We start from the raw sequence: 20,386 nt of genomic DNA, 5'->3' as shown, positions 1-20,386 counted from the left end.
GGCATAAGTAATGACTTATCATATGTTCTAATTGTATGATGGAGACTTATAATCAATATATACAAAAAATGCAATAGTTTTCCAATGAAACATGTGTATTTGTACAAGTCGCCATTTCAAATTTAGTTGTACACTTGTACGGAAAAGAAAACTCGAATGCAAAATCTGTGAAAAATACATGTAGATTACACGAGGCTTTTTACTAATAGATCAATCTTTAATCATATTGCTCAAGAGTCACAACCATCAATCCAAATTAAATAAATACACTCCAATAATAAAAAAAAAATACAATAACCAAGTAATGATTTTAAATACTCTGTAAACTAATCAAAGTATATTTATTTTTAATATATCAAGAGTATGTATAACTTCTTCTACAAGAAGGAAGTAAATTTTGGGCCGAACCAAATACATTAGAATGTACATGCGGCTGCCTCATTTTTTTTTAATTACGTAAGAGAAAAAGTTCGAAAATAATCAACTGTATCTAATCCCGTTTTCCACGAGATATGAGGAGGTGAGAAAATGTCCGGAAAAAAAAAAAAAAAAAAGAAAACGAAACGGATTGCATCTTAAAAAAGAGCGAGCATATACCGTAAGTCATCCCAAACCCAACCCTGGATCCCGAAGTGCATTCAAAACTGCACTCGACTCGAGAAGGTTTGGCCGAATCTCCAGTTTGATGGGATGACATTTAAGAAAGTCTTAGTCACCCCGTCCGTTGTAGTAACCATGAACGAAATGGATTGGCCGTTTAGGTATGCGTTTGATTGCCAATTAGCACCCCAATTGTTTGACATGGGTGACCAACCTGTTCTTGCCCCTTTTACCCTCACCGATCTAATCGACCCGGCCCCACCAACGTTCTTTATTGATACTAGCTCAAAGTAGTCTCTCCCATTCACTGTAAACCGAACTCCACCATGTCTCTTACATGGCACCCTGGAAACAAATAAGTAACACATTACTCAAGTTGATTATAAATTAAGAATTTGGTACTATTGTGGTACGGGTCAAACTAAGCTGGGTTCGTTAGCTTGACCCAAAGCGTTTTCTTTTTTTTTTTTTCCATATATTGAAATTTTTTGGCAACGAGGATAACAATATTAAACAATGTTTTTAAACAATGCAGCAAGCAATATGGATTGACACTTTGCTGTATTTTTATCTGGGTGATTATGACCCATTTGACCCGTTTCATTTTAAGCAGTTTTTTTTATAAAATGTAGTCACTTGACATGCTCTATTTTTACTTTAGCACAGATTTTACTCTTTTTTTAACATTCAATTTTTGGGCCTGAAGCAGTATTACAGATTTTACCCATTTGATGGTTATAAAACATAACCCAAATGGACCTTATGAGTTGAAATTGCTTTATGTACCATTTTGAATGGTTCCGATGTTTCCAACTATCCTACCAGACTATAAAAATAGAAAAAAGAGGGATATACCTTTGAAAGATAACCGGAACTATTCCAGCTTTATAAATAGCGATTTTCTCCCAAGCAGGTTGAGCCATATCGAAATGCTGGAGTGGCGGGTTGCACCATCCTGCAGCACTATTATAATTAGGTGGGCAAAAGTTGGTTGCAGTAATGGTTACTGAGCCTCTCTTGCACCATCTACGGTCAGCCTTGCGATCACACGCTATCTTGTAGCATTGGCCACATGCCGCGCCTTGGTTGAACAAAGCAGTACTTAATGCAGCTGTTCTTGTTCCATATCCAGCTGAATATAAGTCACCATAACCACAAGCACCACCTATATAACCATATAAATATGTTCAACAAAATCATATGTAACCAAATAATTGTTCTTTTCTTTTCTTTTTTCTGAACGGCAAATATATTCTGCTCCTAAAGTTTGAGTGTAATTGATTAGAAACATATGATTTGAACACATACCCATTGTTCCTGAAGCATCACTGCCTCCATAAAACGTCGCATGACCTTTACTCCACCTTGAAGCCGTAAAAGACTTAACGTCAACCAGAAGAAAACAGAAAGCAAGTAACAAAAGAATATCTGTACATTTCACCATTTTTGGTCTGCAGAAAGAATTAAGGGTGCAGGGAGTTTAGAAATGAAGATGATACAAATTTATGGCATTATATGGTCACAAGTGAAGTTATATTTATACATATATTTTCAGCAGCAAAATACCAAATTTAATAATTAGGAGTGTATCATCCATGGAACATCTTCACATGTATAGCCCTGCAAGTATTAATTCATGTTTTAAATTTTAATTTATTTAAATTGTCTTAGCACAAGATTGAGGTTATTCTAAATCTCATTTAACTATTCTACATTCTGTTGTCCTAATACATATTTTAGAGGTCATTTGTGATGTGAAGGTCGATCATCAAGTCAAGGAAATGCTCTAAGTACAGAGGCAGAGCTTATAGGGGGCTAGTGGTCACAGATGCTCGGCCCCTCCAACTAACACAACTTCTTATATACATTTCATTCTAAAGCGCTTAAATCGGCTTTTGGCACTCTTCCAATCAAACAACCGGCACCTTTTAATGTCAAATTCTCGCTCTATTACTGTTTATGTACACTCCATTCTCAAGTTTTTCTTTTTACGAGAAAGGATAGGAAAAGATAAAAAAAAAAATTCTAATTTGCATTCTTGAGTTTCTTTATTAAAAGAAAGGAATGGAGAAGAAAAGAAAACTAAGCCCCTTTTAGGGTATGTTCTTGAGTTTTTTCTAAAAGGGAAAGGAAAAGATTATGAAGGATATTAAAATTTTTTGTGTTCTTTAGTTTTATTTAAAAGAAGAAGAGAAAAGAAAAGAAAAGATATGGAAGGAGAATTCAATAGATTTTGTTAAAAATATTTTCTTCCCAATTTTGGGATGATTTGAAAGGAAAGAAAATCTACTCTTTCTCTTCCATTCATCTCTCTTCTCTTCTTCCCTCTTCCTTCATAAAAAAAACTCAAGAACACAGGCTTAATGTAAAAACTTTCCTCCCATTTTTGGGAGGAATTGGATGGAAAGTTTTTATGTTATATGTATAATTACTATTATTCCCTTAGGGTTGTATTCATATGAATCCTTTAAAAATGATAGAAACCAAGGGACTAATTTCAGTCCTTAGATCAACCATCATCAAAATCCCATCAAACATGATTGGTTACTCCAGTGAATTACTCCGGCAACTGTGCAATCATATTTGATTGGTCAAGCCAATCAAGCTTGATTGGTTACTCCGGTGAATTACTCCGGCGACATTGTCCAATCATATTTGATTGGTCAAGCCAATCAAACTTGATTGGTTACTACGGCGAATTACTCCGGTGAATTACTCCGGCGACATTGTCCAATCATATTTGATTGGTCAAGCCAAATCAAGCTTGATTGGTAATCACTAAGACACTAACGTCGACGAATCTTCTCCGGCAACACTGTGATTTTTCCGGCGAAACTGTGATTTTTCCGGCGAGCTCGAAAACAGTGTTTATTGGCTAGGGTTTGTGCGGAATGTGTTTCTGAGTGATTTGGTACAAGTTTCATGCGTTAATTCGAAGAACAACAAAGCTATAGCGTTTTTAAGTTTTCCGGTGAGTTTTTCAAGTTTTCCGGCGAGTGTAGATCGGATTAATTTCTGGTCAGGGTTTGTTCACGGTGTGATTGTGAGTGTTTTGGTGTAAGTGTGATGTTCTAATTCAAAGGAACGAAGGTTTTATCGGCGTTTGAAGTTTTCCGGCGAAGTTGTTGCATTTTCCGGCGGTTGTATCGCCTGAGAAGAAGGAGGCGGAGTTGGTCGTCGTCGTCGTCACCGGTCAGAGATAAAGGTGGAGATGGCGGTGGTTCAAGATTCCGTCGGCGATCAGATTGTGTGTGTGTGTGGTGGCCTGATGGGGGGAAAGAGACGAGAGGAAGGGGAAGGGAGGGATAAAGGGTTGGGATTTATATTTGAGGGGATAATCCAATGGTTAGGATTTGTCCCCTAGTTTCCAAAGAAAATTTAAGACTCAAATGAACAAAGTTCTACAATTATATCCTTTTCTTGATAAAGTTTTCATTAGTTAATAAGGGAATAGAACTTTGTTCATTTGAGTCTTAAATTTTCTTTGGAAACTAGGGGACAAATCCTAACCATTGGATTATCCCCTCAAATATAAATCCCAACCCTTTATCCCTCCCTTCCCCTTCCTCTCGTCTCTTTCCCCCCACCAGGCCACCACACACACACACAATCTGATCGCCGACGGAATCTTGAACCACCACCATCTCCACCTTTATCTCTGACCGGTGACGACGACGACGACCAACTCCGCCTCCTTCTTCTCAGGCGATACAACCGCCGGAAAATGCAACAACTTCGCCGGAAAACTTCAAACGCCGATAAAACCTTCGTTTCTTTGAATTAGAACATCACACTTACACCAAAACACTCACAATCACACCGTGAACAAACCCTGACCAGAAATTAATCCGATCTACACTCGCCGGAAAACTTGAAAAACTCACCGGAAAACTTAAAAACGTTATAGCTTTGTTGTTTCTTCGAATTAACGCATGAAACTTGTACCAAATCACTCAGAAACACATTCCGCACAAACCCTAGCCAATAAACACTGTTTTCGAGCTCGCCGGAAAAATCACAGTTTCGCCGGAAAAATCACAGTGTCGCCGGAGAAGATTCGTCGACGTTAGTGTCTTAGTGATTACCAATCAAGCTTGATTTGGCTTGACCAATCAAATATGATTGGACAATGTCACCGGAGTAATTCACCGGAGTAATTCGCCGGAGTAACTAATCAAGTTTGATTGGCTTGACCAATCAAATATAATTGGACAATGTCGCCGGAGTAATTCACCGGAGTAACCAATCAAGCTTGATTGGCTTGACCAATCAAATATGATTGCACAGTCGCCGGAGTAATTCACTGGAGTAACCAATCATGTTTGATGGGATTTTGATGATGGTTAATCCAAGGACTGAGATTAGTCCCTTGGTTTCCATCATTTTTAAAGGATTCATATGAATACAACCCTGTAATTGTAAAGTTATAACTTTTTTTCTTTTTTTTCATGATAACTCAAGAACACTAATAACTTTGTATTTTCTTTTCTTTTCATTAGTTTTCCATGTAACTCGAGAATGCCTTTTTAACATATAATTTTTTTTTCTTTTCTTTCCTTATCCAATCGTCTCCTTTCTTATCCTTTAAAAAAAACTCGCGAATATAGTGGTAGAGTTTAGAAGAGATACTTGTAGAATTGGAGATAAATATATAAAAAGGCAATGTCGTTTGAACCCAAATTGACGTACTATTAGAACATAGGCTAATTAACTTGGAGACTATTAAACTATTAAAGTAATGTATGATGTAACTGGATGAAACGTGCCAAAATCCATAAAATCAAATGGGTTGAATATAATAATATTGATAAGTCGAATTTAGTTAATATATATTGCATGTATGTATTAGGAATCTCTTGACATTCATAGCATCCAGCCCTGAACATGGATTTGCAGAGATATGTAAGATATGGCAATTATAATTTGATATCTTTTCTGGATTACTGTATATTTTTACAATCTATTATATCCGGATAGTATATCTTACAAACTATATAACTCAGATAACAATATATCATAGCATATTAATTAGAAAACTATATAAACAAAAAATTAATCATATAAAATAAAAGTAGAAAAGCAAAGTAACGTCCAATGCCGTATTTCACGGGTTTTTAGATCTTAATACCTCGACGGTGTATATTACACAAATTAAAAGTTTCCATAAAAAATATTGATTAGTTACATAGCAATAAATAGGAATATATATAATACTGTATATATATTATAATATAATATGGATGGAAGGTTCGTTTGAAAAACAAAAATAAAGAGAACATGGATAGATTGAATATGTGGATTTATATACGCGTTAAATTGGCGGTGTGCAAAGTTAATACATACGTACCATGAAGGTACATGGTGTACATGGTACTTTACAAGATTTTATGTACGTACAATAATTTTAAAATTTCTTTTCTAATTAAACCGATTAATTTGATGATCATTTGCTTTGGTGATAATCTAAAGTAGTTGCAGGTGAACCTTCGTGAATCGTGGCTACAAAAGATTTCTATTTACTGATAAAAATAAAAATTGAAAATTTCATGTATTTTTGGGCCAATTAAAGGGTAAAACTTCAGTCAACCACCATCACTCCATCAGTATGGTTGTACTCTATTTTTAAAGAAATTAACTTAATTCTAAATAAATGTAGCTTTTTTCGAAAAAAAAAAAGAAACATGCATTACCTTCACTTATTTTAAGTCAAAGTTGTTTTCTTGTGGATAATAATAATAATAATAATAATAATAATAATAATAATAATAATAATATAATAATAATAATAATAATAATAAGATGAAAAGGACTAACTTCAAAGCTTATCCTAAAATTTTAATTGTGTGTTTAATTGTCAAAAGCTAAATTGTCTTCTAAAAAACTTTTCTAAGGGAAACATAAAACAGAAAACATGAATATTCTCCAAATTAATATCAACTATTGAGTTTTTTTTTCTCTCTCTATTATTTCTCTCTCAATTTTCTGACGGCCATTCCTCTGGATCTTAGATTTGAGATTGAGAGCCTATGATTTTGAGATCGAGATCGAGTATTTGAGATTAAGAGTTTGAGATCGAGATTATTTTCATCCGGTTAAGGTTTTCACTCTGGTGGATCTAACCATATTTTTCATTCTTGGGCCGGAGTTCCCTCCAATTCAGTAGATCTCAAAGCAACCTCTCTACCTTTGTGTAGAGCTAAGGTTTGTCTACATCGTACCTTCCCCATACCCCGACTTATGCCGGGATTGGGTACCATCGTTGTCGTTGTTGTCTCCAAATTAATATCTAACTAAAGTTATAACTAAACTAAATATTTAAAAACTCTGTTTTACACATAACTTTTTAGATAAGTTTAACTTTATAAACATAAAAATTCTTATGTTTTCTTTTAATTTGCAACTAAATACGTTTTCAAAAAATGAAAATAAAATATTTTTAAAAATATTATGTAATTAAATCCTTAGCTTTTAATACAAAACTTTTTCATCCATTATTATATCCAAAGATTTCCTGGCCAATGGCCATGTGATGAACCGAAAAGAAAGGTTCCATTCCTACATGTCAAACCATGCCCAATACAATAAAAGTGCGTAGAAGTGGAATTAAAGCAGAAAACTACTATAACCCTCAAACGAATAAAGTCTAATGAAAAGTAGAGAATATACAATGAGCCTTTGACGGTGCTATGTCAAATTGTCAAATCTTAACAGAAAAAAAATCATATTAGTTAATGTTGATAAATACAATGAGTTTTGATGGTGCTATGTCAAATTGTCAAATCTTAAGAGAGAGAGACATAAATCTTATTAGTTCATGTTGATCGTTTACACGAGAATAGAAGATTATGTGTCTTCTATTACGTTATATTGATAACCTGTATACAAATTCATTGATAAAGCATATAATATTTGAGCATGTTTGGCGGCTTTAGGATTTTTAAAGGCAATGGCTTGAAAATATTTTTTTTACTTTTTTTTTTAATAAAAGGTATGGATTGAATATCACAACGGATGGTTTAGACTATATGGTCTTAACTGGTCAACGTTATAGAGCCCCTCCACCCAATAATCCGTTTGACACACGACAACATATTAAAGGAAAACTCTATATTTTTTTAAAAGTTAAACCTGGGTATCTCCATATCTAAACCCTAATACCGGACTTCCTTCCAAGACTTTGAATTTTTATTTTATATTTTCCAAATCAGGTTTTTGTCACTTTTATATGACTATTAAAAATTTTTCACAAAAACTAGATAAATTAAATAATAGAAAAACTAATTTGCTAGCTGCAAAGGTGTCTTTTTATAAAGCCGGTAATCATTGTTTGTGAAATAATTTGATTAAACTATTTGAAATTGTTTTTGAAATAAAATAGAAATTGTTTCTTAAAATTGACAAATTAAACCAGCCACTTATAAGTTATAACTTGATGAACTTTTATGTTTATTTTTGATAATTAAGTCAACCGAAAATGTACTCTAATTCTAAAATGTGACATTTACAACTCTATGATAAAAAAAACATATTATTATCGAATTGAATAATGTATCGTTTTTGTGATAAATTTCAAAATTAGAATGCAAAAACTACAAATGGTGTCATGCCTAAAATAACAATTGTTTTTACTTTTGATGCACCAAGTCCACATTTTAGCACATGATGCATCCGTACATGTTGATTATAGTGGGCCATTATTATTATACGCGTCCCGTACCACAACCTTGTTAATTAGTATTTTGACCATCCACTTTTTGTAGCGACCCTCACTGCAAAAACCCTAGCCACGTCAGCTTTTCACTACCGACGCATTTATTAATTTGACCGGTTTAAATACACATATTGCAGTGAGGGTCGCTGCAATAAGTGAAGTGGGACCCGTTTTCTGAATAAAAGCTATCCACCCATCCATTCCATCCTTTTCTTCTACAAATCAAAAATGCACCCAAAACTCCGGTTACTAAGAATCCGGCCACCACGACACCAGCAAAACACCTTCTAGTTTAACAATCAAGTCCCCTTATTGTAACAATCCGGCCACCATGAAATTTTGGGATCATCACCCCCGCCAGCCACCGCCGCCGTGGGTAATATTTTCCGACCATCCGGTCCCTTTTACAGCGAATTATTAGCAACGACATCTGGACTTTTAGGAGCCCACTATTTCTCGGCCGCCGTTTGATTTTCCGGCTCTCCTCCACCAAATTCCGGTCGCCGTTTGATTTTCCAGCCGTCCTCCCCCAAATTTTCCGGCCATCTCAAATTCTGGTATGTATTTTTCGCTTTTTGATTGTTATTATATGTGTTTTTGATAGTTAATTGATTATATTGGTATGTTAGTAAAGTTTTTGTATACATATTAGTTTTGTTAGGACTATTAGTTTACTTTAGGATTTTAATAGGTTTGTTAGTATAGTTAGTTTAGTTTTGTTGGTAATTTAGTGATTTGTATTACAATGTTTAGTAATTTGTTAGGAGCTCACTAATTTGTTTTGTTAGTGATTTGTTAGACTATTTTTTAGAATATTTAGTGATTAGTGTTAGGTGTTTTAATGTTTTGTTAGAATATATTGTTAGATGAAAAATTACGTTGAATAAAATTTGTTAAAAAATTGATTAAAATAAATAGCCAAGATTATGTTAAAAATATATGTATCGAACTAAATAGCCAAGATTATGTAAAAAAATTAATTAAAAAAAACTACTTAAAACGTATAAAAAATTCGTTTAACCAAAAAATAGATAAAACTATATATAAAAATTAAGTTAAAAAATATGATGTGTAAAAATTTTAGTTAGTTAAAAATATATGTATAGAACTAAATAGCCAAGATTATGTAAAAAAATTGAATAAAATAAACTACTTAAGACGTATAAAAAATTAGTTTAACAAAAATATAGATAAAACTATATGTAAAAATTAAGAAAAAAAAATATGACATATAAAAAATTTAGTTAAAAGGTTAATATAAAAACATAGATATAAGTAAAGTATATTAGTATAAAAATAATATTAAACATTACGTACAAAAAACATATAAGTAAACTATATTAGTATCAAACACAAGTAAATATATAAGTAAAAAAAATAAGAATAAAATTAAAAGTATAAAAGTCAATATATATTGTATAAACGAAGTTCTAAAAATTATTATAAAGTTAAAAAGATATATATATATAAAAGTAATAAAAAATAAGTTATAAAGTTAAATAAACGTTTGCATAAAAAGTATATACAAAAAATATAATTGAAAATATATATATAAAAGTAATAAAAAAAGTAAGTTACATTAAATAAAATATTTGATATTTTTGGATCTTTCTTAACCTTGATCATTTTGTTATATGTATATGTGATAATTTTGTTATATGTGATAATTTTGGATCTTTTCTTAAATCTGATCATTTTGTTACGTTGAATAAAATATGTGATAATTTTTTTATATATATTCTTATAATATGATTTGTATTTTGCAGTATAAATGGCTACTTACCATGGCGGTGATGGCGGTAATGAAGACCCGCATAAACCATGGTGGAGGATAACATGGGGCTGCAAAGGCAGCAGCGGTAAGGAAAATGGTTGTTTATAGTTCATATTTTAATTTAATATGTTTTTACTATTTTTTTTTAAATTTTTGGTAGCCCCAAGAAAGGGAAAGGGGAGGGGGTCCTGTCAAAACTTAAATCTCGAGGCCAAGTTCGCCAAAAGAGGTCGTTTGTCGATAGACTTTGACACCCACAATCTAAACACGTGGCAGGCGATCGGCGAGAACTATAGCATGTACAAGAGCCTCATTGGCACACTGGTCCACCACATCCCTCAGACCTACGACTGTTGGGACCATGTGCCTGCCGAAAGAAAGGAGTTTATCATCCCGACATTAAACGTAAAATAATTATAATTTTTAATTTCTTCTTTGATGTTTGTATAAATTTTAATTTCGCTAACTATTACTTTTATAAATTGCAGACGAGGTTCAAATTGGACCACTTCATTCAAATTCCTGACCCCAAGGATCCTATCAAGAAGGGATTCAAGTTGTGTGTTGATAGGGACTACTCAGACCAGTATCGACTCCGAAAGAGCCAGTTCAAGAGAGCCCACTTTTCCAAAAAGGGGGGCCTGAAAGCAGTTCTCCAGTTGGAACAAGTTGTTCCCCCATAGGGTATGTCGCAGGAGGACTGGAGAGCTTTGTTGGGGTACTACCAGAGGAAGGACCGGGTGAAGAAGTCGGAGACAAACAATACATGGAAGGCTACAACTAATCCACACCTTACACCCAATAATTACAATATTTGTGCATTTACCCAAAAAAATATGAATTAATTATATTCATATAAACTTACTGTAATGCATGTACACAGCTAGACGGCAGGCACATGGAAGGCCACAACTAATCCACACCTTACACCCGCACTTTCTCAAGTCTTTACCGATCTCATTTTTAATCGTTTAATTTCATCGACCATTATATCAAAGACTGTCACAGATACAACACAAAGCAGGTCTTTCAAACATGGGTAGTTGTGTATACCAGCTCTATAAATCCTGCTTTCCTCCAATTGGTCCTTGATTTCTGTATCTTGTCCGAGGAGGATATCATTAACACATTGAATTATTCTTTGAAATGTACATTTCCCCTGCAACTCAGACTTGAGGAGTGAATGCTCAGCCTCAACTCTGTTGGTAGTGTAGTTACGGTAGTTGAGGTGTTGATCGACCCAAAAGGACACAAACTTTTCCTTGTACGGGAAAAGCCACTCCTTCTGCAGGTACTTGTAAACCTCTGTCAATTTAACATTTGGTTAGCTTGTGTGGATATATGTGATTTACCAAAAAAAAGAAAAATTCATGTGCACTTCACTGACTGTCTAAATGGGGACCCATCTTCTCCTTTAAATCTTTTTCGTTTTTGGTGTACCCTTCTAGTGTGCGGGACTCGTAAAGTTTTTTCCATCATCCGTAAAAATTCCCCCATTTCCCTTCCCCTTTTAACGATGGCATGCTAAATTTGTCTATGTTCCTCCATATGTGCACTCTACACAGTAAATGGTATGCTTCCGGCATAACGGTTTTGCATGCTTTCATTAGCGCCAGATCCTTGTCCGTGAGTACCACGCGCACAACAAACCCTTCACCTACGGTCGACTTCAAACACTCCAACACCCATCTATAATTATGCTCCTGTTCGCATATGATAAGCGCATATGATATGCTAAAGGTCCCGTTTGTTGGAGGGACACCAACGATCTTGACCAACGACATGTTGTACCAATTGGTTTTGTACGTGGCGTCTATTTGGATAACATAAGGAAATGCACCCCACAACTTAAATGATGTCGGATGTATAAAAAACAGATTATCCAACCGACCAAATACACTGTTTGTTGTATGATAATACAAGTAATTATGCTCCTTAAGCAAACTGAACATAACCTGTGTCGGTTGAACAATATGGCGTACGTATGTCGTTTCAGATACTCTATCATAGTAAATAAATAAAAAGATATGTAAACTCGATATAATAAACCTGCATTGGAGTGTTCCCATGTTTTTCGGCCGCCTTCTTCTGTATAGCTTTTTGGAAATTGTAAATGTCTTCGCTGCGGGTCAAGTTTCCTGGAAATCTTTCTTTCAATAGCTTTAACATCTTACGGGGCGTAGTACCGCGATTATATTCATCTTCCAGAAATGATCTCTCATCTTGAGTCAACCTTCTTGTGTACGCGTAACCCTCCAGATTCTCAACTGGATAGTGATTATGTGTGTCGTCTATAACGGTTACCCTCCAACCATCATCAGTCAAACGACCGATTAATCTAAAGGAGCACTGACATTTAAGTGTCTTTTTAACGAGCCCGCTTACCTTATCATCCATTCTCCCAGAAAGATTACAGACTATCGTCACTTTATTTTTTACACCAGCTAAGTTGGAATTTGTTCGTCGTTTGATTAACACATAACCAAGCTGCAATGTTGTACTTTTGGCCCAGTTGAACAATTCTTCGTGTGAATCGAACACCTAAAATAGTTTTTTTTTAAATTATCATTAAATTGTATACTTATAAATATCTAACATTTTACATATGCAATAAATTTAACAACGAAACACATTAAATAGTACTAAAATATAAATTGTTTAATGATATTTGGTATAAAAAAATAAAGTGATTTCTTTTAATGCAAGTATTCTTTATATTAAGTGGGAAAGTAAGTGATTTTAAAAGTTAACAACGATACCTGATCGGTGTGGAAAACCCCAGCGTCGTAGTCAAAGTGAGGGGCCGCCTCTGGTATCCGTATCTCAAATTCTTCATCAGGTTCTTTTAAATGAAGCTCAAAACCTTCCGCACCCATTTCGCTCCATATACTTTCAAAATCCATCTGAAATATATATACATATACATAAACAGTGTGAAAAATTCAATGCTTAAATTTTTATAAAAGTGGGATACAGATTTGAAAATGACAGGATGGTCATTGGGCATACATAGTTTTGATTTCCCAATCCTTTTTACAAACATATATATCTAATTTTTATAGTTTAGGTTTAATTATAGAAGAACGGTACTGTCTTGAAAATGAAGTAGCTATCAATTACTCTATAAGTTTATAACTTACTTATATTCGAAACAAGATTACAAACGAACCTTGTTTGAACATATATATACATATACATAAACAGTATGAAAAATTTAATAAACATATCTATATATGAGGATATATTCCCTCAACTTGATGTAGTAATTTGTCTATACTAACATCTTTAAAAAATTTAACATATCATCATTTTAAAACCTCTAAGTTTAATACGGCTAACATATTTGATAACCAATAACTATACTTCTATATTTAAACATATATTTAAGCAATCCGTACATCGTACGAGTATTATAACCAGTATATGTATATATATACTTACTATATTTAAAAACACACACACACACATATATATATATACTTGAAAGCAAAAACGGTATGAAAAATTAAATAAAACATACATATATACACCTACTATATATATTGAAAATCTAATAAACATGAACATATATACATATAAACATACCTGATGATGAAACGAATGCGAAATATTGTATGAAAATGACACTACGCGAGTTTACATATATAGAAATACCCGTGCACTATGGACTTGATGGTCCACAGTGTACGGGTATGTACGAAGACGTTTTTGCAGTGAGAGTCGCTGCAATAAGTCTGGTTAGGTTACCAGAATAGTGGTTGGGTCACCAGGCGCCTTAATAAAAGGTTACAAGTCCTTCAAGATGATACTCGTATAACTTTATAGGTTAAAGCGGATCAACTTATTCTATTAGATTAAAATTAATAATTAAAATTAATGTTCAATGTTTATATCTTGATTTTTCATATTAATCTGGAATTTCATATATGCCATTGTTAATTTCTAAAATATCATAAATGCCCAATTAAATTTTAGTATATCAAAAATGTCATCATTAAACTTAAAATATATCAAAAATACCCAAATGAATAAATTTAATCAAATTAAAACATTAAAATCCTTTAATACTATAAATAACATTTTAAATTTACAATCATACCCTTATCTTATTATCCCTAATTACATACTGTAATATATAACCATCACATCTGGGTTTACTAATCCCTAATACTGTAACATTTAAGGATTTACAATTTACAACTAATATTTACATATACCTATCGCTTTAGATGCTAGAAAGTAACCGTGTATGCTAAACATGATTTAGAAAGAGACAAGTATTTCTCTAGATTTTAATAAACCATCACATGACATATGTAGGTTCAACCCATGCCTTGTTGACCTAAAAAGTAAAAACTAAATATATCATCATGATGTAAAGGTGAGAAATTTGTTTGCTATTGCTGTTTCTTTAGCATAGAATGAATGAAAATCATTTAATATAGTAAATGAGAATGAGACTATGTCAAACATGATTTTGATCATATTGTGTACGGGTACAATGTTGTGTATATTAGATTTTAGACCGTGTTAGATACAAAGATTATATAAAATCATGAATATAATAATTAGTATATGAAAAAAAAATACTTATATGTTGAAATGTAAAAATATGCTCAAAAACAAATTGATATATATAAAAATATTTAATTTGATAATTAAAAAATTAAAATCATTATATATATTAAAAGGCAATTGACCTAGTCACATATTTAATTTGATAATTTAGGAAAATTGAAAATTTTAATTGGTCAATTGAGATTAAGTCAATTGTCTTTTAATATATATAGAAGTTTCTGTCCTAAATTTAATGGGAAGTGATCTTACACCATCCGATTTTAACCATACAACACCAAACATGCTATATAGTATTGTACTGTACAACACTCTAAAGCATATTTTGTAATGTACGGTTAAAAACAGGTGGTGTACAAATCATTTCTCAAATTTAATAGATGACGAGGAATAAAATAAGAAAGTTGTAGTACCTTTTGCATCTTAAGAATCATTTTCTCCGCGTCAAATTAAATGCATTGGGTATCTACTTAATTACAACCCCACCAGCACATATACTCGACAAATTACTATATACACTAAAAGTCATGCATCTTTTTGAGTGCGTCACAAATTTTCATCACTTTTAGCCCCTATCGTTAAATTTGTTGCAGTAATGGTCTCATCAGCTAACGGATGTTAAGTATTTCCTGTAACTATAGTCCTTATCGTTAACTTTGTTACAATAATGGTCCTTATCAGCTAACTTTAACCTTTTAACTTTAGGTTTCTTAATATTTGCCACATAATTTTAACCTTTTAACTTTTGTCACATAACTTTAATTCCTTTTACTTTTAACACGAAGTTTTTGTTTTATTTAGTTTTTAAACATATGTTTTTCTAACTTTTGCCGCGAAAGTTTCATTTTTTTACTTTTTATGACGGAAACTTTTACCTTTTAACTTTTTTGTCACATAAATTTAATTTCTTTTACTTTTGGCACGAAAGCTTTGTTTTATTTAGTTTTTAAACTTTTGTTTTTCTAATTTCTGTCACGAAAATTCATTTTTTTTACTTTTTATCACTTAAACTTTTAAACTTTTATTTTTTGTCACATAACTTTTATTTCTTTTATTTCTTGCACGAAATTTTTGTGTTATTTACTTTTTAAACTTTCGTTTTTCTAACTTTTGTCACGAAAGTTTCATTTTCTTTACTTTTTATCACACAAATTTACGAAGTTTTTGTCCTTTTAATTTTTGCCACATCACTTTTATTTCTTCTACTTTCCACACAAAAGTTTTGTTTTATTTACTTTTTATACTTTTATTTTTTCAACTTTAGCCACCAACGTTTCATTCTCTTTACTTTTTATCACATAACTTTTTAATTTTTAACTTTTGCAACGAAAATTTCATTTTATATAATTTTCCACATGTTTAGATGTTACGTAATGTCTCCTGGGGCAACGCCCGGGGACAAAAACTAGTTATATCCATTTTTGATAAATCAGCATCAAACTTAATTGTGACTGAATGTATTAAGTAAAAAATAGAAAATTGACGGTAATTTTTGTTTATTATAAGAACATGAAATTTGACACAATGCATTAAATTCTTAATTATCAAGTCTATTAAGTAAAAAAAAAAAAGCCTAAATCTTAATTAAGAGAGGAAACTTAAACTTATAATATTATAATTCTCGAATGAATACGTTAACAAAACTGATGATATTTTGAGCCTTAGATTGTTGTGAAGATATAAGAACTGCCTGGAATATTATTTTATTGATCTGAGAATTGCATACAAAACAAAGAACAAGGTCTACCTTATATAGGGAGTAGAACCAGCAAAAGTAGGCTAACGAGTTGGACTAAAAGATAACAACCTAAGCCATAGGCTTTATTCAAAATCTAAATTTAAAAGAAAGACTAGATAAACTTTGATGTGATAACTGACATCTTCAAACTAGAACTCCAGGCAGATAGACTCACGTGCATAAAAGTTTGACTCATCCTTCAACAAAAACTGCATACACATACAAGTTCGAAGTCATTTTAGGAGTGTTCATTGTATTGTTTTCTTTACACATAAATTTTAAGGATGTCCACTTTAAACCGAATAAAATTACATATTTATATTACATAGTATCATTCCAATGGGTTAATAATGAGTTTTCACCCAACAATATTTTCCTCAAACTCAAGTCCACCGGGCCTCCACTCAATTAATTACTCCATCTACTCTAATTTCTAAATGCTCCAAGCACTCCCATCACAGTGCTATAGTTATTAAATATCCATCATTGTCTTCTTATTGCACAGACATCAATATAGTAATATTAGATACAAAATTAATAAATTATTTGTGTTTCATGTTAAAATGTTTATCCATACATTTAATAGGTTGTATGTAAAGTATATTTATGCATATACTAACTTCTTAAGATATTTTAAAAACTAATCCGGTACTTTTGAATCAACAGGCAAGTTGAGAAGTAGGAGCTAGTGATGAGCTATTAAAGTGCAAGGGAAAAAAATGTTAGAAATATATAATACTATGATGGAGGTAACAGAAACTTCCAAGTAGTGCTTGGATATATAAACCAAACAAAGATCGAATGTTGGACCTTAAATATAATCAACATGGAAATAAAATGTACAGATATATGAGTTTATAAAAATTATATAACTGAAAATATTGCAGTTAATTTATAACCTATATAACAGTAGTAAGTTTTTTTTACCTGAATTTGGGATTTCAATACCATGACGGTATATTGGAGGGAGGGGATAAGATGTAGACAGTCTTATGTTTAAAATAGTTACCAATGAGTTTTCTATTTTTCTAGAGAGAGTTTTCTCTTGCGCTACATCTTTTATCAAGGGATCTTTTTACGTTTCTTCTTTTTTTAATTTCGCCTTAACATCGAGAATTTTTTCAAGGGTTAAGCTTTAGGCCGGAGGTCATTCTGGAAGCAGCTCACTACCGTTGAATAGAAGTAAAATTGTTGGTATCATACCTTTTCATACCCCACTTATGTCGGGATTGAATACTTGTTGTTGTATACTTGTATATTATGTTTAGAAAATGAAAATAAAATATAGAAAGCATCAAAATATTGGTTTTAAAATTTATGTTATAAATTAAAAGATGATTTTCATTTTTTTTGAATTTAATCACATTTTGTGTTTTATGTATTTGCTTGAAAAGTTTTTCTACAAACAAAAATGTATTTTACAAACTAAACGCACCCTTTTCTATCCAAACTAAATATTTTAGTATTGTTTAAAGGAAAATGTTATATGATGTTAACACCGTGGTTACTGACACCAATTTTCACACAGGTTAAATAGCCCCTGAATTTAAGATTTATAACTATATAAGTTTAACATCATATAAGTTGTTTAAAGGGATAATGACATACGAATGTAACCACTTATGATCAAATGGTTATGTAATGTAGTGACCTATTCAGGTGGTTATGTAATGTATGCACCTATGTTTTTTTGGCTATACTATGTAAGGTTTTTTTTTATTTGGATCAATCAATGTAAGAACCTATGTATTTTTTTTGGCAATACTATGTAAAGTCCGTACAAATTTTAGATACTATTGCCAAGAAAACATAAGTGCATACATTACATAGCCACATGAATAGGTCACTACATTACATAACCATTTGGTCATAGGTGGTTACATTTGTATGCCATAAACCATTGTTTAAAATATGTCATTTGTGTTTCAGATTTAACGAAATGGTATTATTTTGTTATTTTTATGATGTTGGTATATGTTTGTAATTATAGGTGGAGTTGGCGGGGACTGGGTTGCTTAGGGTGGAGGTTCGGGTTGTTGTCAGGGTGACCTTGTTGAGTTACGAGTTCGGGTTGATTTTCAAAAACAACGTCTTGTTTTAATTGATAGTTTTTTTTTTACCCATGATTTTACTTAAAATCGTTTTAGTAAAGTCAACAAGTTGAACTAAGAACTCTTATATAATAGTTAGAGTTTGAACAATAAGAGGGTGTTTGGAATTACGTTTTGAAGTGATTATTTGATTAATATGCTTGTAAAACATAAATAATCTAAAAAAGTGTTTGTCTGAAAAAGTGATTGTATGATTATGAAAGAACACTTATGGAGAAGGATGTACATACATGCTTTTTTCAAACACAGTTTTGAAAATGTATAATCTATTTTTAAAATGCAAAATTATTTTGTAAACGCAACACCAAACACCCCCTAAGAATAAGATTCATACTTAAAATATAACTAAAAGAGTTGCTTAGCTGTGATATTTTACCATAATCCAATCATAAGAAAGTTATGATTTTGTAAAATTATTAATGATTAATGAACATTAATTTGAACTATGTAGATGGTAGAATGAATAAATAATTCAATTGAACAAATGATCCTAAATTCGGTAGTTTCTCGATATAGATGTTATACCATATCTTTATATATGATAAAGAAGAATTGTTTTCTAAAATTATTTTTAGAAAAAGTGTTATGTGACAAGTATATATTTTTCTCCAAAAAAGTTTGATTTTATTTATGATTTCATATGTCATATTTAATATTGTAATATTTTTAAAGATAAATAGCTAGCTTACTAAATGTTTATATTAAATTCTTACTTTTTGATTATAAATTTCTTTTTTATGTTTTGTTAATGCAATAAATACTCATACATATATGTTATGTTAGCCAACTTAATATCTCCAAACCAAGTTATGATATATCAATTACAAAAACTACATATATTCTTTTAACTTTTTTTATTTTAAAATTTTAGTTAGTTCCCGGGTTAAACCCGGGATTATTACCTAGTGTTTTATTATAATAGATAATATAAATTGAATAATAAAAGTATAATCTACAAAAAAGACATGAATACAAGATGATATCATCAGAACTCAAAAGATTAATTTTGATAAATTTTTATAAAATTAATAAACGTTTAATTGGTAGAAAATGATAACATTGAATTACTTACATGAAAATTGTGAAAACTTATATGAAATTGAGTTTTCTTTTGAGCATGACGATAGTCGAGAGACATTGATGCGATATTTACTCTTCTGGCCTTCTTTTACCCTTTTTTCTCTTATTAATCCTGTTGGTAAATTTAGTTTGGATGCCGTTGACCCATACATATATTAAGCTGAACATTTGGTTTTGTGCTACTACAAAAACAAACTTGTTGCACTCAATAGGGGTGACCAGGCACCCCGTAGCCACCGCACCCCCTCCGCCTCTGTTTGTAATCATCCCCCGGTTTATCGTACGTCACCTTTCATAAGTTAACTTATTAGAAATTTATTTCAGAATGTCCCCATTTTCGGACTGCTTTTTAAATGTTGTCTCGTTTAGGATATTGAGATGTGTAACTCATTTAATATTTAAGAAAAAGTTGGTAATCATTTTTCCTTTGCTCTTATGAATATGTGTTTTACATATGTATTAGGAGAGCTGGAAATGTTACCGATTTTTTTTAAATATTAAATAGTTATACGCATCAATATACGAGACAAACTTTCAAAAAGCGAGTTAGAATAGCCACCCTCCTACAAATCACTTGTAATCCCTTAGTGTGAAATTTGTTTTGTTAATATATTTTTTGTGTATGTACATTGATATAATATGTTGTCAACGCAGTTATGGCGATCGATAAGAATTGGACTAAGTTAGCAAATCGTGATTGTCCGGAATATTTTACTGGGCTTGATGCATTCCTCGAGATGTGTAAGGACCACTTGAGTACCTCTAATATGTGTCGTTGCCCATGTGAGAAGTGTGAT

The 20,386-nt window shown here is 31.8% G+C and overlaps 1 protein-coding gene across 1 annotated transcript; it reads right to left on the bottom strand.

Moving 5' to 3' along the window:
• Nucleotides 1–589: 589 nt before the first annotated feature.
• Nucleotides 590–2,044, bottom strand: LOC122602988 (expansin-A11-like). The gene is made up of 3 exons (XM_043775602.1): nucleotides 1,909–2,044; nucleotides 1,456–1,765; nucleotides 590–945 (listed from the first exon to the last, which is right to left on the bottom strand). The coding sequence occupies exons 1-3, from the start codon at nucleotides 2,042–2,044 to the stop codon at nucleotides 639–641; spliced, it is 753 nt and encodes a 250-aa protein (XP_043631537.1). The 3' UTR covers nucleotides 590–638.
• Between the last annotated feature and the right edge of the window lie 18,342 nt (nucleotides 2,045–20,386).

Source organism: Erigeron canadensis, chromosome 6, assembly GCF_010389155.1.
Source record: "Erigeron canadensis isolate Cc75 chromosome 6, C_canadensis_v1, whole genome shotgun sequence".
NCBI lineage: Eukaryota > Viridiplantae > Streptophyta > Magnoliopsida > Asterales > Asteraceae > Erigeron > Erigeron canadensis.
Note: the sequence above shows the minus strand (reverse complement) of the source record. Positions and strands in the feature narration are given on the sequence as shown.